At 39.0% G+C, this 25,726-nt stretch overlaps 1 protein-coding gene across 1 annotated transcript in view; it reads right to left on the bottom strand.

Moving 5' to 3' along the window:
- The window catches only part of MEGF10 (multiple EGF like domains 10), an 85,434-nt gene that overhangs the window by 34,880 nt on the left and 24,828 nt on the right, over positions 1–25,726 (bottom strand). Inside the window, exons 5-10 of the mRNA XM_002188758.5 lie at positions 23,110–23,202; positions 11,058–11,304; positions 10,432–10,552; positions 8,406–8,542; positions 5,881–6,093; positions 288–462 (exon numbers count right to left, since the gene is read on the bottom strand). Coding sequence (XP_002188794.3) covers positions 288–462; positions 5,881–6,093; positions 8,406–8,542; positions 10,432–10,552; positions 11,058–11,304; positions 23,110–23,202 — 986 coding nt within the window. The remainder of the gene's footprint in view (positions 1–287; positions 463–5,880; positions 6,094–8,405; positions 8,543–10,431; positions 10,553–11,057; positions 11,305–23,109; positions 23,203–25,726) is intronic.

Here is a 25,726-nt window from a genome sequence, read left to right as displayed (position 1 = left end):
GCTGAAACCCATCATTCCTCCCTTTACTTACAACTCATCAGCACATCCTCATTCTTACCAATATCTTATAAAGAAAGTAACTTCTCCTTCTACAAATGCCTTCATTTTAGCAGTGAGAACCCATCAGAAATGTTCATTTTTCAGGGTCTTGCAGCACAAGCAGTGCTACCCAAACACCCTCACTTCCCTTTTACCGCGGCGAAGAAGGGACAAGGTGGCACCCTGAAGAATTTGTTGCACAACTGGGGCCAAAAACTGTGAAACTGTGAAAGTGAGACCTCCTTTACCTTAAATCCAGGGGCACAGGTGCATTTCCCAGTGACGCTGTCGCAGTCAGCCCCGTTCTGGCAGCTGCAGATCTGCTGACACGACTCCCCGTAGAAGCCCGGGGAACACGTCTCGTTGCAGTACAGCCCAGACCAGCCCGGCTTGCAGGAGCATTCCCCAGACATGGGGTGACAGCTGCCAGGGGTGGGGGATGAAAGGTTAACTCAGTAATTCAAGACTAAACATGGCATAAATATTATTTTCCTTCCACACGACCAAAGAAAAACCAAAAAAAAAAAAAACAAACCAAACAAAACCAACCAAACAAAAAAACACCAACACCAAAAACAAACAAAAAAAGCCCCCAAAAAACCCCAACCAAAAAACACATTAAAAACCCTAAACAACCCAAAAAAACCACCCAAAAACTCAAACAAACAAACCAAAAAAACCACCCAAAACTCTCCCCGTTTTAGATGGGTTGAGTGAAGGGCCTTGCATGAGATGACTTTACTCCCCCAAGACAATTTGGTGTATTTATACAAAATAATGCTCCAATTACGATAGGAAATGTAAAATTATACAACATACAGACATTTTGGGAGGACATGGAAAGAAATGAAAGGGTATAATTTTTCTCTATTTGAACAGAAACCTTGCTGAAACACAATTTTTACCATAGCACAGATATCCACTGATACAAATACTAAGAGGATGAAACCATTAAATTCCCCAACATTTGTTGTTAGATTCCTGCTCTAACAGGATGATTTTCGTAACCCTGCAGAAGCTCAGCAGCATATTGTCTGAGAAACATGATAAAAGAAAAATAGCATGGCATCCAACAGGAAATAACAGCACAGCACCCACCAGCAAAGCGAGAACATTCTCTTCATTAAATGAGTTTGGAAGAGGACAACTGGAATCTTTCAGGGAATGGTACAAAACCATCAGCACTGGGCAGAAGCCAGCTATAGCATGAGAGCAGTGACCTTTTGGGGAGTGTCTCCCCTCTCTGCTGGCCATACCTGGTGGCAGAGCAGCTGCCTCTATACCTGGAACAGCAGTTTCATTGAAGGGCCACGCAGGCAGCTGCTGCCTCGTAACAAATGGACATCATCAGCTGTGCAAGGATATATAGGCTGGGAGAGGGGACACAATGGGGTGCTCTGTAGCACTCTGGCAGACAAAGCATTTGCTTAATTCTCACCAAAGGAAAGCCTTAGTATCCAAATCCAATATATTTACAATGGGAAGACTGTTTGGAGATATTTGCCTCCCACTGATTGAAGTGAAGCTCCTTTAAGAGTGCTGGAAGGACAAAAAAAAAAAAAAACCAAAAACCTTCCTCCAGACAAATTAAATGACCCATGACAAGAGCCTGGTTTTGCAAGACTTGCTGACTTTGTATATGGGGGTGTATTGGAAACTGAGTATTTTTATGAACATTTGAAAGTCTGAAAAAATTCCTGCTGCACTTTCAGGTGCTGTAACACTACAAGAGCAATCTTTGAAAGAGCTGCAGCGTAACATAGGAACACAACATTATTTATAGATGCTTTTGGACTTGAGGGCTGCTCTTGTCCAAGTAAAGAGTTTAAAATTGCTGAAAACAACCACTGCTAATCAGGGAAGGCAGGGATTGTGAAAGCTGGAACATCACTATGCATTCTGCTTTCTGCATATTTAATGCATATTCTGAGGCACCATAAAAATTCATGGGTCTTCAGGATATTAAAATACCGTCAAAACCTTTGACAGTGTTGACATAAACTGAGAGGAAAGGCCTTTTCACACAGAAATGGCTCAAAACTCATGGTGTTCATACTGAACAGCCCTCGTTATTTGTTAGTTATGTGCATACCAGCCATGAAAAGATATGACATGGAGCCATTCTCATATAAAACACAGACAAAATTATGAAGACACATGTTGCAGCAAGATAATCAGGTCTGTCTCCTGTTCTAAAGTCCTTTAGGACCACTGAGTTCTCATCAGTGGAAGAACACAGAGAAGGGAAAATTAAAAAAAAAAAAAAAAAATCAATCCACAACTAGATAGTTGAACATAAATTCAGTAGCACTGGTGCTTTATGACAAAAATCCAAGCGTTCACGGAACCCTGTAAATTCCTGATTGGAAGTGTGGTTTGTTGTTGAGCTTTTTCTTTTTTTATTTTTTTTTTTCCCTTCCAGGAGAGGGGGAGCCACACACATGAGGAAGCACTGGATATGAGGCAGAGGCATTGATATTCTGTGCCCCCCAGTGAGTGCCACTGAGGCGCCCTTGCCCTCAGTATTGATTGATGCCAAAATTAGTATTCTGTGATTTGTAATTAGATGTAGGAAGACAAAGCACTTCTGCAGGTTTTTGATGGGTTCTCACGCAGTTCTCTTAATTGGCAATAATGTTTAAATATTAAGGTAGGGATATAAAGAGATGCTGAGAGATACTGGCAGTATATCCTCTTTTATTTCTGGTTGTCTGTTCACACTTGCTGGAAATGCAACCCTGCTCTGTACAGAGACAAAAAAAAATTACTGTGGGTAGTTCATATGATTTATTTGAAGGACTTAGGTGAAAATAATGGGTTTTATATGCTTCATTTGCATGTTTTGCTTTTAGAGTATCCAACCAAGTTCTTTAGCACCCTAAAAATAAACATAAACATGAATAAATACAAAATTTCCATTAAAAGCTCTTGCATCTGTACATAAAGGCCAATTAGAAAAATGGCAAATTAAAAGGCCCTAATCTTTATTTTAAAAACAGAGCCAAACTACATGAATCAAACATGAATTCCACCAATCAAACTGCAAACAATCCTACACAGGTATCTCAGAAAGTGCATGAGACAAGAAAAAAAAAACCCTCTACTGCTCATGTCTTGAATAAATCTTAATTGCAGGCTGAACTGCACCAAGGCTGTTGGTACAAGAAGGTTTTTACCTGTTGCTGTCCTCTGGGCCCCTCAAACAGGTTAAAATCTCTCAAGTATAGCTATTTTTATGCTCTACAAAGGATTTAATAAATGTTGCTGGTACAACCAAGAGCAAGGAAGGGCTTGCCTTTCATCTCCAGGAGCTGCCATCAACCAACAGCAGCAGCAAAATCCCTACAGCTTAGCCTACCCAAAATGCCAATAATGAATTATTGTCAGAGCTGTTTTGATGCAATCTTTGTCAATCATAAAACAGTAATAAAAGCCAAAGAATGTGCATTTTTCAACTATGTATGTGGAGAAGTAGGTGAAGAAAACAAGTAAAAACATACTTGTATTCTGGAATTTTCTTTACACTTTCTTTAGAGCAGTATTTTTTGGAGCTAAGCATTTTTTTTTTAATTAACCTTTAGTTTATTTCTGTATTAATTAATACTAATAACCTCTAGCTCTAAGCCTTCCAATAGCCCCTCTTTGATGATACCTAAGCCAGTGATCACACCCAGATGAAAAAAGCTGTTATGGTACCAAGGGCCCCCAAAACAGAACCCTAGACCTACAGACACACAAAGATTATTTGCAGGAGGAATTCCACCCCTTTTTTTTTTTTTTTTTTTGCATGCCCTGAGATTACTTTGCTGCTAAATGAATTAGTGCAGTGCTTGTGGCAGGCAAGAGAGGGTTGAGGGTATTCCCTGAGTTGGCTTAATGGCTGACTGACATCAAGACGCGAGGACAACCAGACACAACTGGCTTCTAAAAAGATTCTCAAAAGACTCTCAAAAGCCTCAAGTGCCCACAGGGAGTTTTGTCTTCTACATCATTACCCTGATTCCTGCTATTTATGGGCTTGGGCATATCCTGACCCAAGGGTAAGGAACTTACATATATGCAAAATTCACTGGTGAAGCAATGAAAATATTTGTTTGTCTCAAACATCATGATGCTCTGGCAAACATGCTCCAGCAGCTTCAGGGCTGTTAGGTGCCTTTGGATTTGTCATTTGGGGGGGAAATGTCCAAAAAAAAAAAACAAAAAAACCAGCCAAATGCTGTTGTTTACTTGTGAACATTTGTGATGTGATTTGACCACGAGCTGTCTCTTCCAGGGGTATAAATGAAGGAGCAGCTGTGTGGAACATGAATCAGAAGTAATCCCTGTAATATTAGAAATGGTATACAGTGCAATGCATTCCTGTCAAACCAGGCTGCTGCAACAGTCTGCAGACAGATTTTCTGTAGGGAAGTGGCTAACCATAAATCATAACACAATAGTGTTTGGTGTGCTAGCCTAATTTGAGAGTTGGAGGGCCCTGCATTATAGTGCCTGAACACACTGTGCCCAAATAATAAATTGCTTGATTTTACATCAAAATAACTGTGTTTTTTTTCAAGGTATTTCAGGCAAATGGGATGAGCAGAAGTGCAAGTACACAACTGTAAAATTATATGACTGGAAGAGGAAAAGAATTCAGGTTGTTGTCACACAGTTTGTCAACAAACCTAATTATTTCGTATTTTGTTGGACAACTCCAACAAAACACAAAATAATTTTTCACAAAGAATTAACCAAGTAGCTATTTCCATGCATGGATTTAATATCACTGCTAAATTCTGATGACAGGCTTTTATTTTGTCTATGAGAAAAAGTGCCTCATATTCATGCAGAGTAGCATTCTATGTGACACTCAGTAGTTCCTGTAAATTCTCTTCACAGCTACTTTCAACAGCAAAAATTTAGATTGTGCTCACAACCCTTCTCCAAGGTACTGTTATTAGTAATGCAATTAAGTGTAAGTGAATGCACAATGACCACAGTATCAATCAGAGGAACTGTTTTGTAACAAGAGAAAGCTGTCCACAATTGTTCCATAAATATGCTGGCTCGCCTACACTGACATCTGACATCCCTCCCTCACAGCTAAAACTCTGTCTGCAAATAACTACTTTTTATATTTTCATAACAATATGCTCAAATGCTGACAAAATCCATAAAAACTCAAAAAACAGGGCTCATCACTTCCTGAATAAGGAGAGATGCTAGTGGGAAAACTATTTTCATTTAATTTCCAGGGATTGGATTCTGCCTGCTCACTTGAAAAAGCACTTAAATGACAAAAAAGGTACTTTTCAAACCCAGATTTACAACAGGTAGAGCCTTTGAAATTTTGTACTAAAATAAGTCACCCACAGAAATTCTTATATAAGGAGAGAGACTGAGAGAAATGTCCAAGCTTCTCATGCCCTAATCAGAAGACTTTACACATCCATTGATTTAAATTCAGTTACTTCTCATCTACATTAACCCAGAGTATGTAAGGGGCAGCCCATGTGCACTGACTTTATGTAGTCAGTGAACAATATAATGATTTATTCAGGTGGCAAACATAATAAAGGTCACACTTTGTCTTAATATTTATTTCATGGGTTAGAGACCAAACACAGCCATGAGTATTATGATCAAATATGCTTGCAAGTAAAATTCAAAGCATCATTTGGGTTGGTATCTTCTTTTTCATTGCAGTCAGAGATTACCAAATACTTACAAGTCTTCAGCTACTTCAGTCTGCATGAAAGTATTAGAAAAATCAGGAAATATCCCTTTTCAGGTTATATTTGGATTTCTGTGTTCTATTTAGGAAAAACAAAGCAGGGTAGAGGGGGCAAAGCCTACCTCCAGGTGTTGGGCATGTGGCAGGGACACTTTTTATCACACTTGAGGCCATAAATTCCCTCGGGGCAGAGCCTGGTTTCGCAGTGCTGCCCGGTGTACCCTGGCTCACAGAGGCAGGCACCACTGATGTGGTAGCACTTCCCACCATTCACACATTTGCAGGTCTCTGCACAAAGCAGCCCGTAGCTCCCCACTGGGCACTCATCCTGGCACCTATGAGGTTAAAAAAAAAACAAACAAACTAAGAAACAAACAAAAAATTGTTATATTTCCCATAAATCGCAGCTTCTGGAAATTTAAAGGAAATTTGGTTTATGAAGAATGTCTTTTATTGGTCAAAAATGCCATTTAAATAAGAGCAGAATCTGTGTAACTTGGAAAAACATTCAGGAGATCAAACTCTTTCTTTTCATCTCATTTTTCTGACAGATGAAAATGAAACTCAGCAAAGATTTGAGTTTAACCCACAGGGGGAAGTAGCAATGATTTGTGTTGCTGCTTAAGGAAAATATATCTAAAGAAAGGAGACTTCACCAAACTTTTCCTCACTCCTTCACAGAGTTTTGAGAAGCTAGACACTTTAGCCAGCAGATTAATTTCCTTAATTTTTCATACCTGTAACACATTGTTTAACCTGAAGATCAGTCTGTATCCTTAACCTGAGTACTAGAAAATAAAGTTTCACTATCCTCCTTCTCAAATTTGCAAGCCATTAACTCATGATTTTCTGGATAGAAATTTCATTTGGCTATGTCTTGTGAGTTTGATGTTTTCAGCTTTGCCTTTCCTGTGTTCTAAATAGAAATTGTTAAATTCTGAATACCAGTCAAGTTACAGGTTGTAAAGAAATACTAATTGATAATATAACACATTAATAATGGTTTTATCTCTTTTTATTTCTTCCTTTTTTCTTTTAATTCTTTTATTTTTCTTACAGATTTGGCTTTTTTGTTTTGGTTTGTTTTCAGGTATGACTAGTGGTTCATTAAATGAGAATTTCAAAGACACAGGATACAAGGCACTGCAAAATGTGACAGAAATTACCAAAGCCATCTGACTGAAGTAAAACGGATAGACAAGTTTGTTTCATGCTTCTACAGTATTTTTCTCAATCTGATGCTGATACTCAAAAGTTTCAAAGTATTTGTAACTCTGTCCTAACTTTTTATCAATAAAATTTTCTTTTCTCCTGAGGTGTAGCATCATAGTAGACCTAACAGCACAATAATAGAGCTAATTACCCTGTACCAGTGTTTCCTGATGAAGTTATACAAATAAAGCTGTGAAAGAATTTTCCTCAAATCACAACTAGGAACCCCAGCTAAACCAGAAAAAAAATAACATTTAATACTTTTTTTTTTTCATTTAACTTGCGAAAACCATCTCTTTGGAGGGGCACCCACAGTTCTGACATGAAACATGGACCACGTCTACAACCTTGCCACTGACTCCTTCCTGCCCTTGGAACCATCTCGACAAATGAAAGAATTGAAAATACAGCCTCTTTTGCAGGAAAAGAAGGAGGCTCAGACCTGCCAAAGTGATCAAAATGCTGCAAACTGTAAGGCATTTCAGTTGAAAGTCAGATTTAAATTATTACAATATGAAAAATTTAATTACTTTTAAAAACACCAATGCAGGGCAGTGTGTAGACACTTGTGTGGTTACTCCTTTGATTTTCCCTGGAGCCCCTCTCCAAGTCTACCTAAATGCATCTACCACCTTCTGCACTGCTTCTTCAGACACAAATATAACTTTGGCATGCAAATGGTGCTGGGCTAATTATTTCTCTTCTTTTTGAGGACTTTTTCCACATTGTGTCTGGCAGAACACTTCCCACGTCCTGTGAACACTGGTGTGGGCAGTGCACATGGTTACAATACCCACAGCTGCTGGCAGGGATCCCCTGGACTGATCCCAGTGACCAGGCTGCTGCTGACTCCTGAAAATGAGTTGTGTGCTGCTTAAAGCATGCAGGAAAATGTTCTTTCATCGCTTTCCACTGCCTTCAGAAGTGATGTTTCACTCTACTATCTTTCCCATCTGCCAAAGTTGACTAACAGCCATCAGAAAATGAAATGTTGCATTCCATTTGAGCAGAGCATTTTTAGGAGACAGCTCCCCAGCCTGCAGACTTTGAAGAGAGATTGAATGAGCCTCCCTTGCTGCAGTGAGTGCCAGACATCTGCACAAACCCATAAGCCTCCCTCCTCAGCCCTCCACCACAGCCCAGGCTGCACCATTCTGCATGACACTCGAAGGGAGGAAGACTCACAAGAAGTGCCAGAGCACAGCAGGGAAACTGTGAAACCCAGCAGTTCCTTCACAACAAGAGTTCTTGCACATGGACTTTCAGCTTGCCACCCGCCATCAGCTGAGTGACACGCCAGCATTTCATCATCAAAATCAGCACTTTTGATCATATCTCAGATACTTCCACTGCTCCTTCTACCAGCTTCTGAAGTTCCTCTGCTGTAGCAGAGCCCTCCAGGCTCAGCAGCCTAGCAGGAATGGGTTTTCCTTACCGTTCCCCTGTGTAGCCCGGGCTGCAGTGGCAGTGGCCCGTCGCCGAGTCGCAGGTGCCTCCATTGTGGCACTGGCACTCCTGGGAGCAGTTCTTCCCATAACGACCCTCAGGACAAGGCTGACCACAGACCATGCCCTGGGAGTGCAGAAGAGAAGTCTTAGAGTTGGGACTGCAGCTTGAATGGACAAGGAAGAAATGAGGGAAGATCAAGGACATCTCGTGTTACTCTCCCAGTGCTGATCTTGGAAATGCCAAACCCTTCTCCAGCTTTAAATGTAGGGCATGTTCCAGCACTGAAGGAATAATCTTCTAGGATTTGCATGTTGGAGGTAAAACACTCATGAAAAACACTCTCTCTAAGCACCTATGAAAACACTTACACATATAAGACTAACTGATGTCAAGCTCTTCCCAATTTATTCAAGCTCTTCCCAGTTTATTTACCAGGAGTACTATATATATCAATATACCCAGGAATGCCCTCCAGTGAATAGAAGTGTAAGAATCAGCAGCTGCTCTAATGCCCCAATTAGTCTACTTTATGGTAAATTGGGGTTTTGTGTTGGTTTTTTTTGGTTTTTTTTTTTGATGAATGAAAAAGCAGTTTGCAATTTCACTTAAAGCAGCACATCCTAAAAGCTTAAGTAGCATGATTGCTCCTTTCAATGGGTTTTGAATTTCTGCACTGCCTTTTACATCCTTGGAGTTAATTGCACCTGGGTGGTGAGGGAAACATCAGAACCTAAGACTTTTAAGAAGCCATTTCAAGAAAAAGGTATTTACAAGTATTTAATCAGACAAAAGATATCCAGGTATTTCATCTAATATAAGACACTGCAGAATTTGCACCTGGCTACCTTAAACCTCCGTTACAGGAAAAGCGAAAAAAGAAGGTTACACTGACAAAATACAAAACTAAAAGTTCTAAAATGAAAACTTATACTTAAATAATTACTTGGAAGGGAAAACTAATCAAAGGTCTAAATAGTCATGTATTAGTTAACATACATACTAGTATAAAGTTTTCCTCACTGCTTCATGTGCTCTATCTCATTTTTAGTAGCTATGTTTAGGCAGACAAAGGGAGTCAAGAATTTAAGCAAACATCTGTATTCCATGACCAATAATTTTGCTCTTCTAGCATGAAATGCAACAAAAAGTAAAAATGGCCATATTCCAAGCTAGGTAGTCAGGTGTGCTACACAACCTCACAACCAGAGATTGTATTTTATAGCATGCTCTCCAGTTGGTGAAAAACTAGCCTTTGCCACAGGTTATTCTCAGTATAATATAATCACGAGGTAATTAAATGATCAGTAAATGTGAATTTTCACACAAAAAAAACATTTAAATGGAAAATATTATTAAATGCTCATGATCAATATTATCAGCAAATGTATTTAAAGCATTTATTTGGACCTTTATCACCTTCCAAATGCATTATTTGCCAACTCAGAGCAGGAAGCCTGATAGCAAGGGAAGGTAATTTGCAGCTCTAAGGTCAGGCCTTAATTCACTATCCTCTGATAAAATGGAAGGAAGCCTAAAGATAATGTCAAAGATCTGATGTCCCATCTCCTCTCCAACAGTGAACACACTAGGCAAAGGTTTTGAACTTTTTTTGTGCATACTAGACATACAAAAACAGGTACATACCCCACTATTAATAAACACAATGGTGTCATCTCCTTATAATATCAACCTACATGCAGAAATCAGTGACTCCCAGGCAAGACCTAAAGGATATTGCCTTGTCACAGCACAACTCATGTCTTTTGCTTCCCAGAATCTGATACAGTTAAAAAGGCAGCGCAGAACTGGAGCATTTTCAGCAACAGATGGTTTCGCAAACATTTTATTTCAGTCTCTTATGCTAAAATATGTTTCTCATTACTCCTGGCTACAAGCAGACCACATTTGCTATCCTCATTTTCCTCATTTGCTACCCTAGTGGTTTTTTTTCTTTTCGAGATGTAAAAATATGGAAGTTTGGGGGGGTTGTGGGGTTTTCAGTATTTTTTTACCATCCATCCCGGCGGGCAGGAGCACTCCCCGGTGATGTGGTGGCAGACGCCTCCATTCTGGCACGGGCACCTCTCCTCGCACTGCGGGCCATGCTTCCCGGGGGGACACAGGTCCTCACAGCTGTGCACAGGGTGGGGACAGCACAGACACCCGTTACCACACGCCCCAGCTTTGTTTCCAGTGCTCTCATCATCAGCTCTTCCAGCCAAAAGTGTGGAGCACAGAGCAGTGTGACACAGAGAGATGCGCCCCGAGCGTTGTGCAGCATCCACACAACAGAACTAAGGAAACAGACCTGGCATTCTAGGAATTACTCCTCCCCAAGGCATCTCCTTACAGGCAGTTTGGCACTCACTCACTGCTGCTGACACAGCTCTGGAATGACCAAGGCCAAACAACTCCATGTTTCAATGCCATTTCCCAAACCTGACGGCCACGAAGAACCCTCTGCTGCTCCTTCTTGTGCGTTTTTACCCCTCTGGGTCAAAGCTTTTTTTTCTCTTGGCCACACATCCAAATGCACCCTGCAACACGGATTCGCCCACACCCGCTAGCTCAGAATGGAAGTCCATCTAAACTCCTCAAAAACCGGCCACCCCCAAAAAGCAACACAGCCACTGCTTACAAGGCACCGGTGTATCCGGGGGGACACCTGCACTCGCCGGTGACGTGGTCGCAGGTGGCTTTGTTCTGGCACTGGCACTTCTGGTGGCAGTCGTTGCCGTAGGAGCCGGGGTCGCAGCGCTCCTCGCAGCGCCAGCCCTTGAAGCCGGCGGAGCAGTGGCAGGCCCCGGTGATGGGGTTGCACAGGGCCCCGTTCTTGCACTGGCAGCGGCTGCTGCAGTGGGGTCCCCAGTGCTCGCTGTCGCACGCTGAAAAATTTCAGAGGAGTTTTTGTGGTTACGCCATTGAGGTGCTGCGAGTCGGCCGTGCAGCAGCAAGAAAGAAGTTATGAAATGGAAATAGTTATTCCTCCTTGGTCCTTATGGATTGCGGCAGGCAGATCAGGCTTCATTTATGTGATTTATGAAATTGATTCTTCTCAAGAAAAGCCAACATTTTAAAACACAAGGCTGAAAACTGAACGTGAGTTCAAATCTCCTAATTTTCAAAACTCTTTCACTGTAACTCTCCACCATCAAACCATGAGTTCCCCTTTACAGAGGGAAGTCTTACTAACTTAAAAAATGTAGTCTAAATCCACCAACAACTCTCTGAATCTCACAAGGAAGTTGTAAAGCTTGGTCGGTGCAGACTCATGATTTTGAGCAAATCAAAGAATTCCTACTTGTTCACGTAATTGCAAATATTTCTTTTGCAATCTTGCAATATACTGATAGGGCAAAAGAAAACACAAGAAGCACTTCACCAAGCAATAGGAAATTAACAACTACGTGGTTAAACTTCATCTGGAAGTTACAAATTTGGTTATCCAATGCATCTATTCAAACCCATCTTTTCTTGTCTGCCCCAATGTCTCCCATTAAAGCCCTATAAGCAAACCATTCAGAGGGTATTTCAGCATCAAAAGGAGAACTCAGTGTTAAGGAAGAAATTTTATCCTAAGAAACACAGGAGTTCTGTAAAGACCCAGAAGATTAGGGTCACCTGGAGTTCAACAGGAATGTGTTAATCATATGGTCAAATGATCTGATTTTATTTTTATGTTCTGTTGATAACAGCAGCACAATGGGAAAGCCTCAATTGCAGCAACTGTGAGCCCAGGCTCTCCTCTTGGAGACTGACAACCATTGTTCTCCCAGTCTTCTCCTGGGGCAAAAAAGCCAGGAAGAGAACAGCCACACTTTCCTAGACTAATGCAAAGTAATTCAAGAATGCTCCTCAGGGTAGGAATTATTCAGCTGTAAGAGCTGTTCACCCAGGCTACACAAATAAAAAGGAATTAGGGTCTTTTCAAGAATCTACTCCTTAAGGTTGGGGTTTTTTTCCCCTCCCCAGTATAGGTCACTAGAACATGCATTCATAAATGGAGATACTGTGAGCACTTACACACAATAAAATGGAGAGCAACAGAAAGTAGTGTTATGTATTATAAACACCCAGCAGTGCTGCTGGTCTGTAAGAACAACTGCCCATCTTATCATTGGCCTCTGTTTTTAAAGATGTGTGGGTTTTGTTATGGACAAACAACAGGCCTACAACAGTTCTGAAACACACTGCTGTCTACAGCACACTGCATCTCTGAAATTGCCTTTTGCCATGATAACTTTAAACATTCTCAACGTGTCTGCATAGAGTAGAATGTATAATCCTCCTGCTCAACTGGTCAGGAAACTAGCTAGTTTGGGTATAAAAAATACATGTGTGTCTCTCAAGATGCCTGAGACAGTCATGGGCTCTATCATGACAGAGCAGAAACCCCTAATTTATATATATATATATATATATATATATATGTATAATACATTAGTCTGCATTCAGATGAAAGTCTTCTTTGTTTCAGATAAAGTTTCAATTTTTGCCATTCCTCATGGAAATATTAATTAATAAATCAAACATATAGTAGTAGCAGTAATTATAATAATAATAATAATAATAATAATAATAATAATAATAATAATAATACAACCAAACCCCAAAAAGCCCTGTCCAGACACGTGTGATAAACAGGAGAATTCAGACTGATTGCCACACCACAACTGTTCCAGTGCAGAGCTCAAGCAAGGATGGAGGCAGCCAGAATATGCCCTTGCTACAAAGATGGAAATAGTAAGAGATTTATTCTTGGTTGGTAAGTGAGAGGTTGTGTTCTTTTACCAGCTTCTGGGAACGGGGTATTTGGTGCACAGCAACATTCCTGCAGCTTCCTGAAGACCCAGGGCAATGAGTCTGAGAGCCACAGGGCACAGAAACTGTTCCTACCAAGCATCTGCCACTGCATCCAGCACCCAGCCTCATTTGGGCAGGATGCACTGCCCAGTGTACTACCATTAATTAGTTTCCTGGCATGACCTTCTCATTATGTTTGCAGGAAATCATTAAAATAGAAGCACATCCTATGGCTGCAAACACCCAGCCTCAGGACCATTCTCCCAGCAATGATCCAATGAATAACAAATATTGACTTTGCAATCTTTCATTACATTCCAGTGGTGGCCCCAGCACGGTGCAGTTTTGCCACAGCCCTTCACACAAGGTCTGTCACCAGCCTTCCATTCACCTGTGACTTATGGGCAGAACTGTGGAGAAATGTGCAGGATTAAGGGAGAAAAAGTAATAATACTTAACAAGATGGATAAATAATGTATTTTACCTCTATTTCCCCTGACTGATCATCAATAAAATTCTCCATAGGTAATCAGAGTGATTTATCAGAAACGGATGCTCAGTTTATTACTAGATAGGAAGGCAAAGGATAGAAATATTTCCTGTGGCGAGTTTGGATTACTTATACACAATTACTACATCAGACTATTTCTAGAATTCAAACACTGAGGAAGCTGGGCTGGATGTCCCACACATCTGCTAATTTGGTGGAATGGGATATTCTTGGGGCTGATGACTACTGCCACAGAGTGTCAGCAGGAGTTTAATGAGAAGAGCTGTACTCCCTGAACCCTGGTCACAGCCACACATGGACAGGGCACACACCACAAGCAGGCACTTTCAAAATACTCATACACCGATTTTCTGAACAGATCCAGAGCTGTTATACCATCTCTCTCAGCACAAGGGGGAAGGGGAGCAATGCAGAGAGAAGAGAATGTTCAGAATTATTTCAGCACAAGGATGGTGCATCCCAGCCCAAATCACTCCTGCAAAGTCTGAACCAGTCAGAGGTGCCAAACCCAGCCAGAAAGCCAGTATTAATTTTCTGTGCTTATACTAGAGAACTGGCTTATTGTTGTTCTGTCTTACACAGAACACCTTCTTTACAAAAGGCCCTCGTGGCCTTTCACACATGTTATATTCACTGTCTGGCTTTTTTATGTTTTAAACAGAGGAATTAGTAAGTCTCCCTGTCAGCTTTTGTATCAGATTCACAGGGTCGTTTCTGCCTTCACCTTATGCTGTAGGGGAAAAAACAAAATCCACATAAACTCCACTTTTAACACTGTGGAATTAATGTCACATCTTCCTATAATATTTTCCTTTTATTATTCATCTGGGAGTATCTTTTTTGTCACCACAGTACGCACTGTGCACATCACACAGTGCCACACACAGAGGAAGGAGAACTTTGCTCTCTGCTTTATTGAGCAAAAGCACGAATTCACCTTTGGAATAGGAGCACTGCATTGCATAAATTCTGTTTAACATGAGCATTATGGTAAGAATATCTAAGACTAAGCAGGTCTACCATGATAAAAATTCTTCCTGACACTGAGGGCAAAGTGACTCGAGAAACAGGGAGAAACTTAAGGATTCAATAGTAAAAAAAAACCACCTTTGAGAAGAAACTGAAACCTGTGATGGAAACTGCTACCAATTTGAGGCCTTTTGCAGCATCTGTGAAGATGTGAAGTTCTCTTGTATAGCATAAGATTTCCTTGTAAAATAACTGTAATGCACATTGTAATTGTGCTGGGCTAAATGTGGTTTTATGCAAATGGTTTTTGTGATTTACAAACTGGGGTAGTCGGTATCCGGATATCTTAATTCCTTTTTTTAAATTATTTTTGCTAACAATATGGGGCACATGGGTAGAATTTGGCAACTTTATTGTTCTTTATGAACAAAAAAGACTTTTAATTAAATATGATCATATGCTTGTAAGGTTTTTTTCCTGCTTTTTTAAAATGTTGATTGCATTAAAGGGCAACAACAAAAAAAATTGCAAACAAGTCCCAGTTTATTCCTGATAAACCCACCTTGATCACCTAAAACTCTGCACTCCTCTAAAGGCTGACCTATAATAAGAAACAAATAAGGCTATCAGATCAAACCAAAGAACAGTTCAGAAGAAAAACTTCTTTAGGAACTCTAACTTGCAACTACCTTTTAACTATGCCACAGTTTCCCTTATAACTTCATACTCAAGCTAGCCAATGTTTATTGCAATGCTATTTTTAAAGATTCTCCCCAATGAAGGAGAAGAAGTACAGCAAAACTAAGATTTACAGTCCTTGCTGTCAGTTTCTTGCAGGTGTCTCATACACAGCACCAAGACAACTAAATGAGATTTTAGTCAACCTTACCTATCTTTCTGCAAGACACATTGCAGTGTGTTCCTGGAAATACATATCACTGTTTGAAAACAGAGGAGATTCTTATCATTTCATTAGGCTTTTGTATTTTTATGGTCTTTTAGAAAAACTGAGAACAAAATTCCCTACCACAGACAGCAGGGAGTAAATACTCCCTCCCTTGGAATGCAATATTGTGAAGTATAAATTAAAAATAACCTAACACTGGCAAATACACATATTGCTATCTCCCTGCCCTCAAAACTCCCAACACAATTTCTTCAGAAAGCTTCAAGCAACTATGGCCTTTATTAAGTGAAAGGTGATTTCCTTTCCTTCAGCATGTAAAACAAACTGAAGTTGCCCGTAGCTTCAACATTTCAACATCCCGTCCTTTCCTTTCCTCTCCTCTCCTTTCTCCTTTCCTTTCTGTTCCCCAACCATGGACAGTGTGAGTAAAAACAGGACAATATTGAGAAAACTTTAATTTATCCAAAGGAGTACTCTACTGACAGTCTTGTTACTACAAACAAGATTACTAATCCCTGGACATGACCCAAGGTGTGACTTCCAAGAGTCAACAGAAGAGAAATCCATTGATTTCCTAAGGAAAAAAAAAAAGACAAAAATATGGATATTATCACAAATCCACACTCATATCACACCTACTGGGAAGTTTACAGAGTGTTCTTGAAACTACTCTCTGCTATTTCCATCTGCAGATCTAAATGGATTGCACTTGTTTCCCTTAGGATATTTCTGCAGGATAGGAAACAGGTAATAATTCTCCTAACTGGAACTTAAGCCAAGTAAAAGTAAATTCTTGCTGATTGTGAAAACTATAAATACTCAAAGTGTGTTTTAAATTTGACAAGATGCATTAAGCCCCATCTGACATCAGCCTCTCTGTCAGCCTGGACAGCAAATGTGGAACATGGCAAACAGAAACTTCAGAGATGAGTCAAAAAACCCAGGAAACAAAGCCAGCTACTCTGAAAACTAGAATAAAAACATCCTGTAGAAACCTTCAAAGTACTATTTCATAAAACCATGTATTATTCTCCATGCAATTATTTTAAAATTTTGCTCTGTTCTAGTCATCTCAAAATGCTGTGAAAATGGCACATGCATATTAATAAAAAAACTCCCTTTTTTCCTTCAGAGAATCACTCATAATAATTATAAAATATCAATGTCTTTTAGTAAAATACCTATTTTATCTACATCCCAGATACAAAAATGCATGGAATTTTTTTTTTTTTCAGAGCACCATTTCTATTGGATCTGGAATTTTCTTTCAGTCTTTTGTTTCTATCTGATTGCATTTGTTATACTGTAGGGCTTTTACCCCGTGGCACATTTTTCATTCTTACTTTTTGTTTTGTGTATAAGAAAGGATTTTTATTCAAAACACTAAGCTTAAACTTAATTCACGGGTTTTTTTCTTGTTTACTTTATAAAAGCCTTTTGATCCATGAAGTGGAAGAACAATGAAAATGTGTTTTTCAGATCTTATGAAAGACTGGAACTATATGCCTTTCACATGCCATAAATTTCCAAGACTCTTTAAAGTGCTTTGGACAGCAGAACACAAGGATGGATAATTGATATAGAAAACACATACAGATGGTTGTTGGTGTTCATTTTATCATGTTACTGAGATAAAACCTGTTAAAAATAATTATTATTATAGGAAAAATTTTAAGAACCTGCTTGTAGTATATAATTTCCATGACCCTGATTTTGCACAGACGTCCTTGTAGAACCGTAAGTTCTTTTCTTTTTCTTTTTTTTTTTTTTGCAATGACTTGAAGATCATCTTAATTGTTTTTCTTTAATTGGCCACAAATGGTATCCTTCACATCCTTGAAAACCTACTAAGTGAGCCACTGAAAATACATAAGCCCGCCAATATACAAGGCAGATTGAAATGAAATCAGCACTAAAAATATTTAAGCGCTGTCAGTAGGGGGAAAAAAAAAAGCAACACAGACCTTAGTCAAAAAATCATCATAGGCGAACAGTAAAAATTACTGGGTTTCCAAATGGAGAAAAGCAGAAATGAAAAGTTTCTCTGGTCCAGAAAAATTTTACAAAGCAAGAAAACTATCACCATTTACTGGAATGCCTTCCTATAAGTAAATTTAATAGCTCTGTTTTGTAGAAAGTGATTTTTTGTTTCTACTTTTGCTTACAGACTTGTTCTGTAATTAAGCAAAATTCTGATGCATGGCCATAAAATCTATTAATTTTCCTAGGACTTCCAAACCAAAATAGTTCATAGCACCAAAAATATACTAAACATAAGAATTTTATTATTTCAAATAGATAGTTGTACTGAACCTCTAGGCAAGCTGAGGTGCTATGCAGCCCTGGAAGTTTTGATGCCACCTACCACAGTGACACTGCCGTGACTGTTAAAAATGAAGGTGATGGCAACTTTCATTAATATCTGCTTTTCCTATTTGCACCTCGTCTGACTTACTGGTGGGTTAGTTTCTCAGCTCAAAGATATTCAGCCTGGTTGGAAGGGAAAATTAAGTGTTCAGCTGGAAAAACTGGGGAGAAGTCAGTCAAGGAAGTTACAGCAGCAATAATTACAGAAGAATTATGGGCAGTGAACATAGGGAAGACACATTAAATACAAACAGGTTAAATTCAAGATTGTTTATGACCTGCTGGCACTATTGTTCAGAAGCTGGGCTGGGGGCAGTTCTGCATTACCTAAATAAGCTATTTCTCTACATTTTCCATAAAAGTAAAATAGCTGTCTGCCAGGACACTCTGCAGTTTTGCCTGTGTGTTTACCAGCTCCCCAGTTCTGGGAACCAAGCCTTCCTAATGCAAGGATGTGGTTGAAACCAGAACTTATTTCTGCAGCCTGCTGGATGGCCTGGAAAACTCAGGGATGAGCTAACTCCCTAAGTGTATCTTGCAAGCTGCATTACTCAAAAAAAAGAAAAAAAAAAAAAAAAAGGAAAAAAAAAGAAATGAAAGCAATACCCTGGCCCAGAAAAAATCTCAGTTTGGGAGACCTCTGTGCCATCAGAGTGTGCAAGGTGGTTCCAGGCAGGTTCCATGGGAGCTGTCTCACTGGAAAAGTCACACATCCATCCACCTCTGCAGGGTTAAAGGAAATCCAGAGCTGCACTGGGAAGCTGGCACTGTCTGTGGCTCACGTGAGTGTCTCACACACAGCAGTGCCAAGGGATCCAGTTTCTGCCATGGCCTGCATCTGCCAAGTCCCATGAAGAAAACAGCAAGATTTTCACGGAATTTGCGAACTTTACAAAACACCCACGGCTGCAAAGGAAATCTGATAGTAGCAGAGCTACTGTAGTTTAAAAGTTACCTTAATTAAGCCCATTTAAAGGTAAAGGTTTCTCTGAGGTGCAAGGCTTAAACCTGCAGCTTAATGTATTAAGGAAAAAAATCCAATTTTCTTCTCATGCTTTACAAAACCCTGGAGACAAATTATGTCTTTGTGCCACTTTTTCTACTCCTATGACTTCATACTATGGTCCCAATAAAGCTCTGCTAATCACCAACAGAATCAAATTACAAATTAAAACCCAGTGATTCAAACAAAGCTCAAGATTACTTCAGCACAATAAAAATGGAAGAATCTCACTCCCATTTTCACAAACAATCCTAACCATGCTTTGGTAATAAACCAAAGACATGTCACTTCCTTTTTTTTGCTTTACCACTCATGGCAGCTGGGGGGGATCACAAGGCTATAACCATTTCAGACGAGTCAGTGTAATATTGATTTTTGCCTCTGCTCCAGCTTATCTAGAAAGTGTCCTATTGATTCTGAAGGAATTATCTGCGGACTGCTAGGCATGAGAAGAAAAACAAAGTGGATGTCCTGGCTGTGGACAGGACACGCACTGAACTGCACACCCACTCAAAACTGACAATCAGGTTCATGTATTATCCATTATAATACAGATAATAATAGAAATAATACCATACATATATATAAATAATATAAATAAATAACATTTATGAGTAGATATAAATTAGTGTTGTAGGAGTGTGAGCAGAAAACATAAATTACAAATGTACAAAAAGATTTGACCATCTCCACATCTACACAGATATTAGCACATAATTCAACTATTAGCACAACTTCTACAGAACACTATTTTATTCTCAAAAGCATTCTTAAAAACAACCCAATGTGACACATGCCAGTTAAAAATTTGATAAAACAGTAATTCAGTTTGGGAGGGAAAAGTTGTGTCAGTTTGTTTGTTCATCAATAAAATCTGTTTGTTTAACCTATATTTAGCACTCAGTGCACTTTTGTTAATATTGCACTTGTCCCTAGCCCAGAACTGTCCAACTTATATTCCTGGAATTCACAATTATTTCCTCAAAGGGGAACTGACAGCTTATGGATTGTGTTGATTCACTTGCTTCTCTCACTCAACATATCTTTTGTCCACTCCCTTGTCTTGACTATTGTGTTCACTCAATAAATCTATATTACAATAAATTGTTTTCCGTGACTGTCATCTCTCCCACCAGAATGCAATGCTTGCAAAGGAAGGATCTCTTCATCCATGAGGTGTTTCCTCTCAGATATATCTACATTATCATCACCTTCTTGATCCACCTCACACTGACTTTCTTTCACTGCAAGCAAACACTGCCTAATACACTGTATTTCCTTTAAATAAAAAGAAAATACCTGAAAAAAAAATACACCTTGTGCAGGAAATGTTCCCCAGGGAAACATTTAATTAACAAAACTCCTAGGCCACAACTCAGGTTTTCCTTGCTGAAGAATAGATCCAATCCTGTCTCCCAGTCATCTGGGATGTAATTTTTTTCAGAAAGGCAGAGGATGTGGTGAGGAGCAGAGTTATAGTCTGGGTTAGAACTGAGCACTGAAAAAAGACAGGCTCAGCACTCTGGTCAAACCTTAGGCCTCCTCTCTCTAAACTGAGAGCAGCCACTAACCTAAACCATTCAGGAATTGCCAAGGAGTCATAGCAATAAGGAAGTAATATTTGCTACAAAAGGAAATGGGAGTCACCCAAAAAAATTATTACCTCCTGAGAAACAACAGATAAAAATCAGTCTCGGGGCCTGGCAGATGGACAGATGCTGTAACAGAACTAAATCTGTTCTCAGATACTTGCAGATAAAATTCCTTTATAAGGAGAATAAACAATTCCACTAGAGATAGGAGAGCAGTTTGGAATAAAATGTTTCATTTTGCAGTTTTACAAAATATTTGGTCCCTAAGAAGAACAGTTTCTTCCAATATGCAGGAGTCCATGAAAATGAACAGATGACAACATCCTCACCCTTTGAGGACAGTATCTTCTTTTCAGTCATGGCATTTTATCTGGTCATCAGCAACCATAAAAGCCCTGAATCTCTGCCTTAGAAAGACAATGGTCTGTCTTTCAAATATGGGTCCACCCATCAGTTAAGTAATGAAAATGTCTATTTGATGGACATATTATAGTAGGGCAATATACATATATTCATGCTGAATTAATAATTTGCTATATATTAAAAAATAATATTAAAAAAGCACAGATCTTTATTTTGTATCATTGTACCTTTCTGTGATTAAAACTAAAACCAAGTTGGAGATCATGCAGAAAATATAGCTAAAGGCAGAGTATCAAAAAATTTTACACAGGGCAAGCAACAAGAAAGCTCAGAAAGCCAAGCCCCTCTCACTTACTGTTATTTCCAACACTATCAATTATTCTTCAATTCAGTTTGACCTGTGCTGTAGCTCTTCAGATAAGGAAATCATGGACAGATAGCAGCAAACATCAGCTCTCAAGCTCAGAAGGACAATCAAATGAAATCAGCAATTTTCTTAGGTTTGTCTATACAGAAAGGGGAAAAATCCCAGAACAAATGTTCCCGTAGCACAAGCACAGAAATATCCCCTTCCTCAGCTCACCCCCTTTCTCCTATGGCTACACCAGTAATCCCAAACAAATTTTGGCAGCCCCAGGTAGCCCTAACATCACCCAGGAGCCTTTAGAGGACCACCAGCCACTCCAGAGATCACTGTTCAAAGATACACAAAAGGCAACCAGCTGAGGAAAAAGCAGAAGGTAAGAACTGCACATGTACTCAGAGTGACTTATACCAGACACACACCCTGTGAGAGGAAGGGTTATTTCTAAAGGCAGATTTAGAGGTTCCTGTCTCATTTAAAGCACACTTTCAGACTTGAAAATCTCAGTAAATAACAGTATTTTTGCAATCTGTGCTGTCTAATGATTCACATTTCTTCTGCATGTTTGATTAGTTACAGAAAAGCTTAATACATAAGGTTTTCAGAAAGAAAGATAGCATGTTTTGACAATTTATTTTGACAATTCAGTGCATTAGATTAAGACCAGTCTTACAGCAACACACTGTTGTGAAAGAACAATGGCTCTTTCAGTTTTATGCCTTATGCAAAACTTGGGTGTTTCTTTGCAGCTATATATGAATCCCATGCAAGCAAGCATACACGAAAACTACACAACAAATGTAGTAGTTAAATATAAAATAGTTAAATTCTTCCTCCTGCCAACAAATATGCTACTGGAACAACAGATCAGTTCCAGATGAACTGAATTATGATAGCAACATGTTTGAAAGTTGAAGAAATGAACATTTCCCTTTTTTTAAGAAAGATAAATGAGACTTGTTAATTTTATAGGAATAATGTACTAAGTAAATTAGCAGTGTAATATCTTTGCAATTTGTTTGTTAGAAATTTACAAGGTCTGTGGACTTTATCTTGTAAATACAGTTGTTTTTATTGATTTTTTTTCCAACCAGGCAGTCACTAGCAGAGATCCACCTTGAACTTGATTGTAACAAAATATGTGGTTTTATGTTAGCCTCAAATATACATTTTTAAAGACCTTAAAAAGGGGCTGGAATAAATAAAGAATTATAATGAATTGAAAAATTACTTTGAGAAACTGTATTTCAGCCAAAAGGAAGAAAAGATAATGATTTGTGTTCTGCAGAATCTCCTGCACATGCTTTTATGGCAAAGGGAAAGGAGAAGGAAATGAGAGAAATTTGACCAGAGTACAATGGAAAGACATTGAGAGTTCAGGGAGTGAAGAGTAAAGGGGAAAATGGTTGAGTCAGTGGCAGAGTGAAAAAGGAGGACAGAGTTGCTAGGAAAGCTTTCCTCATAGCTTTTAAATGTGACCTGGCACCATCAAACTTTGCACATTAGTAAAATAGAAACTGTGAGATTTTCTTACATGTAAAATAAAATTATGTCTTTGCTCCAGATACTGTGCTATCTGCATGTTTCTGAGCACAAAAAAAAAAAAAAAAAGCTCATTAGTGCTGCTACGTGGGAACAGTGTTTGCAAGTAAATGAAGAAAAATCAGGTTACACAGAGTAACCTGATAACTCAGAAAAAAGCTCTGATCAGAAAGCAGAAGCCCAAGCTCAGAACTGATGATTATCTGTCTCAAAGAGAGGACAACACCATGGAAAGAGTACAAGACAGGCAGAAGCAGGTGAAAACTCACCACTGGAGCAGTTGGGTCCCCCCCAGCCAGGCTCACACTGACAGGTGTTGGGAGCAATGCAACGGCCATGGACACATTTATCAGCACAGTGAGCTGTCAGAGAAGGGAATAAAAAAAATCAATTACAGAACTCCTACCACTAGGAAAAATAGTATTTAAAACAGTCCTAACACAGCTCTTTTGTGTCTCAAGTACCTCTTAAAAGCAAAATAAATACCAGTGTATTAACGTTTGGTGGCATCTCTTAAAAATGTGTTTCACGTCAGTCTCTTCTATTTCTCCTAAGTTTGAAGACTCCAGCTAAAAATGTGTTAGTATTTCTGAAATACTTCAGAGGAAATTGTCCAAATTTAATGAAAAAAGAGTCAAAGTACAATGCAGGTTGGAAACCCATCTGACCATGATCCTGGGCACGAGGTTCTGGTTGGCCCTGCCTGAAACTTGGATGGGATGACTTCCATAGGTCCCTTCCAACCTCAACCATCCTGTCTGTGACTCTCTGCAGCAAACCCTCATGCCAAGAAAAAGAGGGGAACTTCAGCAGGCATCCAAAGAAATGCTTTTTGCAACAGCATGGATAAAATATGATTTGCAGCACACTGATATTTTAGTATCAACTTTACCAAATGATTGCACAGTTCAGTTGAAGAATAAACAAACAGTGACAGTGATTGAAGTGAAGCATGACATATAAACCTTGTGAATCACTGCAGCCTTTATTGTAAGTGCTAAACAGGGCTGCCTTAAATTTATTCCTTTTTATTTTTTTTTTATGATTTGCAAACACGTTTTTAAGCTAAGTCTTACTTTGAAACAGATCTTTTGTTTGAAGCATCTAAGAAAAAAATGAAAAGGCTTTGATATCCATCATTATCAATGACACCCAAGAAGAAGAATCTCTGACCAGCAACAGTTTGCTGGCATCACATTAATCACAAAATACCCCTAACTTTCCAAAATACATACACTGTAATAATTTCCTTCAACTCTAAACAATAATAAAAATTAGAAAATGTGCCCAGGATTAAGATTTTCCTTTGTACCAACATTTCCAGAGAAACTAAAGCAGAAATCTGACTGCTATACAAATGAATACAAAGTTATCAAGGGGAAAAAGACAAAGTGGATATTAAAAAGAAGTTTAATGGGGCTACCATATGAATCACTGTTGGTGCTGAATGACTGAAAATATTCTAGAGTAACTCGGTGTCTAGGTAAAAATACTTGCAAGTGTTCTGGGTTTTTCTCAATTAAAGATGATGAAGCATATTGGTTATCTTTACATTTAGTGTGTTCAAGAAAAAGGAAAACCACACAAAGATCAATGAAATAAAAAAAAAAAATTATTATCTGGGATCCCAGCCATTAACCGCTTATTCTTACAGTCATTAGTTTTCATTCTCAACTATTTCTAACAAGCTATTTTTCAGATGTGCATTAAAATGATCTTCATTAGAAATCAACAGGGAGAATAATAATTTTTAAACATTTGATGAAGCAAGGCATTAACACAAAGGGTTGTTGCCTATTTATGTGTTATGGAAAGACTGAGTTTAAATAATTCATCACAATTTTCCATTAGTCTTGTAGTTTGACGTGAATCACTTGTATCTTTGAAGATTCCTTCCTAGTTAGTGCTGCCTTGGGCACTGAGGCTCTCCACAAACCAATGTGTGAAAAACTTTGCCAGCACGCCATGAGGCAACAGGAGGTCACTGTAAACATGCAGTGTGAGCACTTGTAGGAATAACCCAGGGAATGCAAACATGCTCAGCCCAAATTTTTGAGCCTTAAATACAAAAAGGCAACACTCCACCCCCTCCTCTGTGATACAGCTGGAGCAGAACAGTAAAATAAAAAAGTTGCAAGAAACCAAACCTATCTCCTTGCACTGCCCCTCATGCCATGCTGAGCACATGGATCCACATTCTGGATATAGATAAAAATCTATTCTCTAACCAAAAGAAATAGTTCTCCAGACACCTTCTGGGCTAAATGATTCTTGGCAAGTGAATCCTACATCTGTAAGAGACAGCACATGTAAAAAAAATATTTTGGTGGACATGGGGATGAGAGAACCAAAGTTTATTACACAGAGCTACAAAGAGGTGAGGACAACATAAAAAGCACCTAAAAGCAGCTGAAAAGACAAGAATGACACCAGGAACAAATAAACTACTTTCTCTTGGTTTTCTATGGAATTGTTGTGCACAGTTAAAAAAAAAAAAACTTATATGCAGGTGCAGGTGAAAAACTTAACATTTTTGTTTTACTGACCAGTGTGAAGAAGCACCAAAAGCTCCTTGGTGGTAATTGCCATTTCTTCCTTTTTGCCAAGGGAAAGCTCAATTATTATATGAAAAGCTATCTGGGTTTACTTTTGAATATTTGCTTTTACATCTTATCTGCCCTTTCCTTTTGTGCCTTATTGTTTTTTCAAGATCTTTTCTACACTCATGCCTTCATTATCTGATCCTAAAAGAAGACTTGAAAAAATGTATTTTTATCTTTGATGTAAGTTTATGCATGCATTTTAGGATCTGTTGCTTTTTCACTTCGAAAAGCCAGCCATAAAGCAGTTAACATAAAATTGAAACACTTTGCACGAAATTATGCA

This window comes from Taeniopygia guttata, chromosome Z (genome assembly GCF_048771995.1).
Source record: "Taeniopygia guttata chromosome Z, bTaeGut7.mat, whole genome shotgun sequence".
In the NCBI taxonomy this organism is placed as follows: Eukaryota; Metazoa; Chordata; class Aves; order Passeriformes; family Estrildidae; genus Taeniopygia; species Taeniopygia guttata.
Note: the sequence above shows the minus strand (reverse complement) of the source record. Positions and strands in the feature narration are given on the sequence as shown.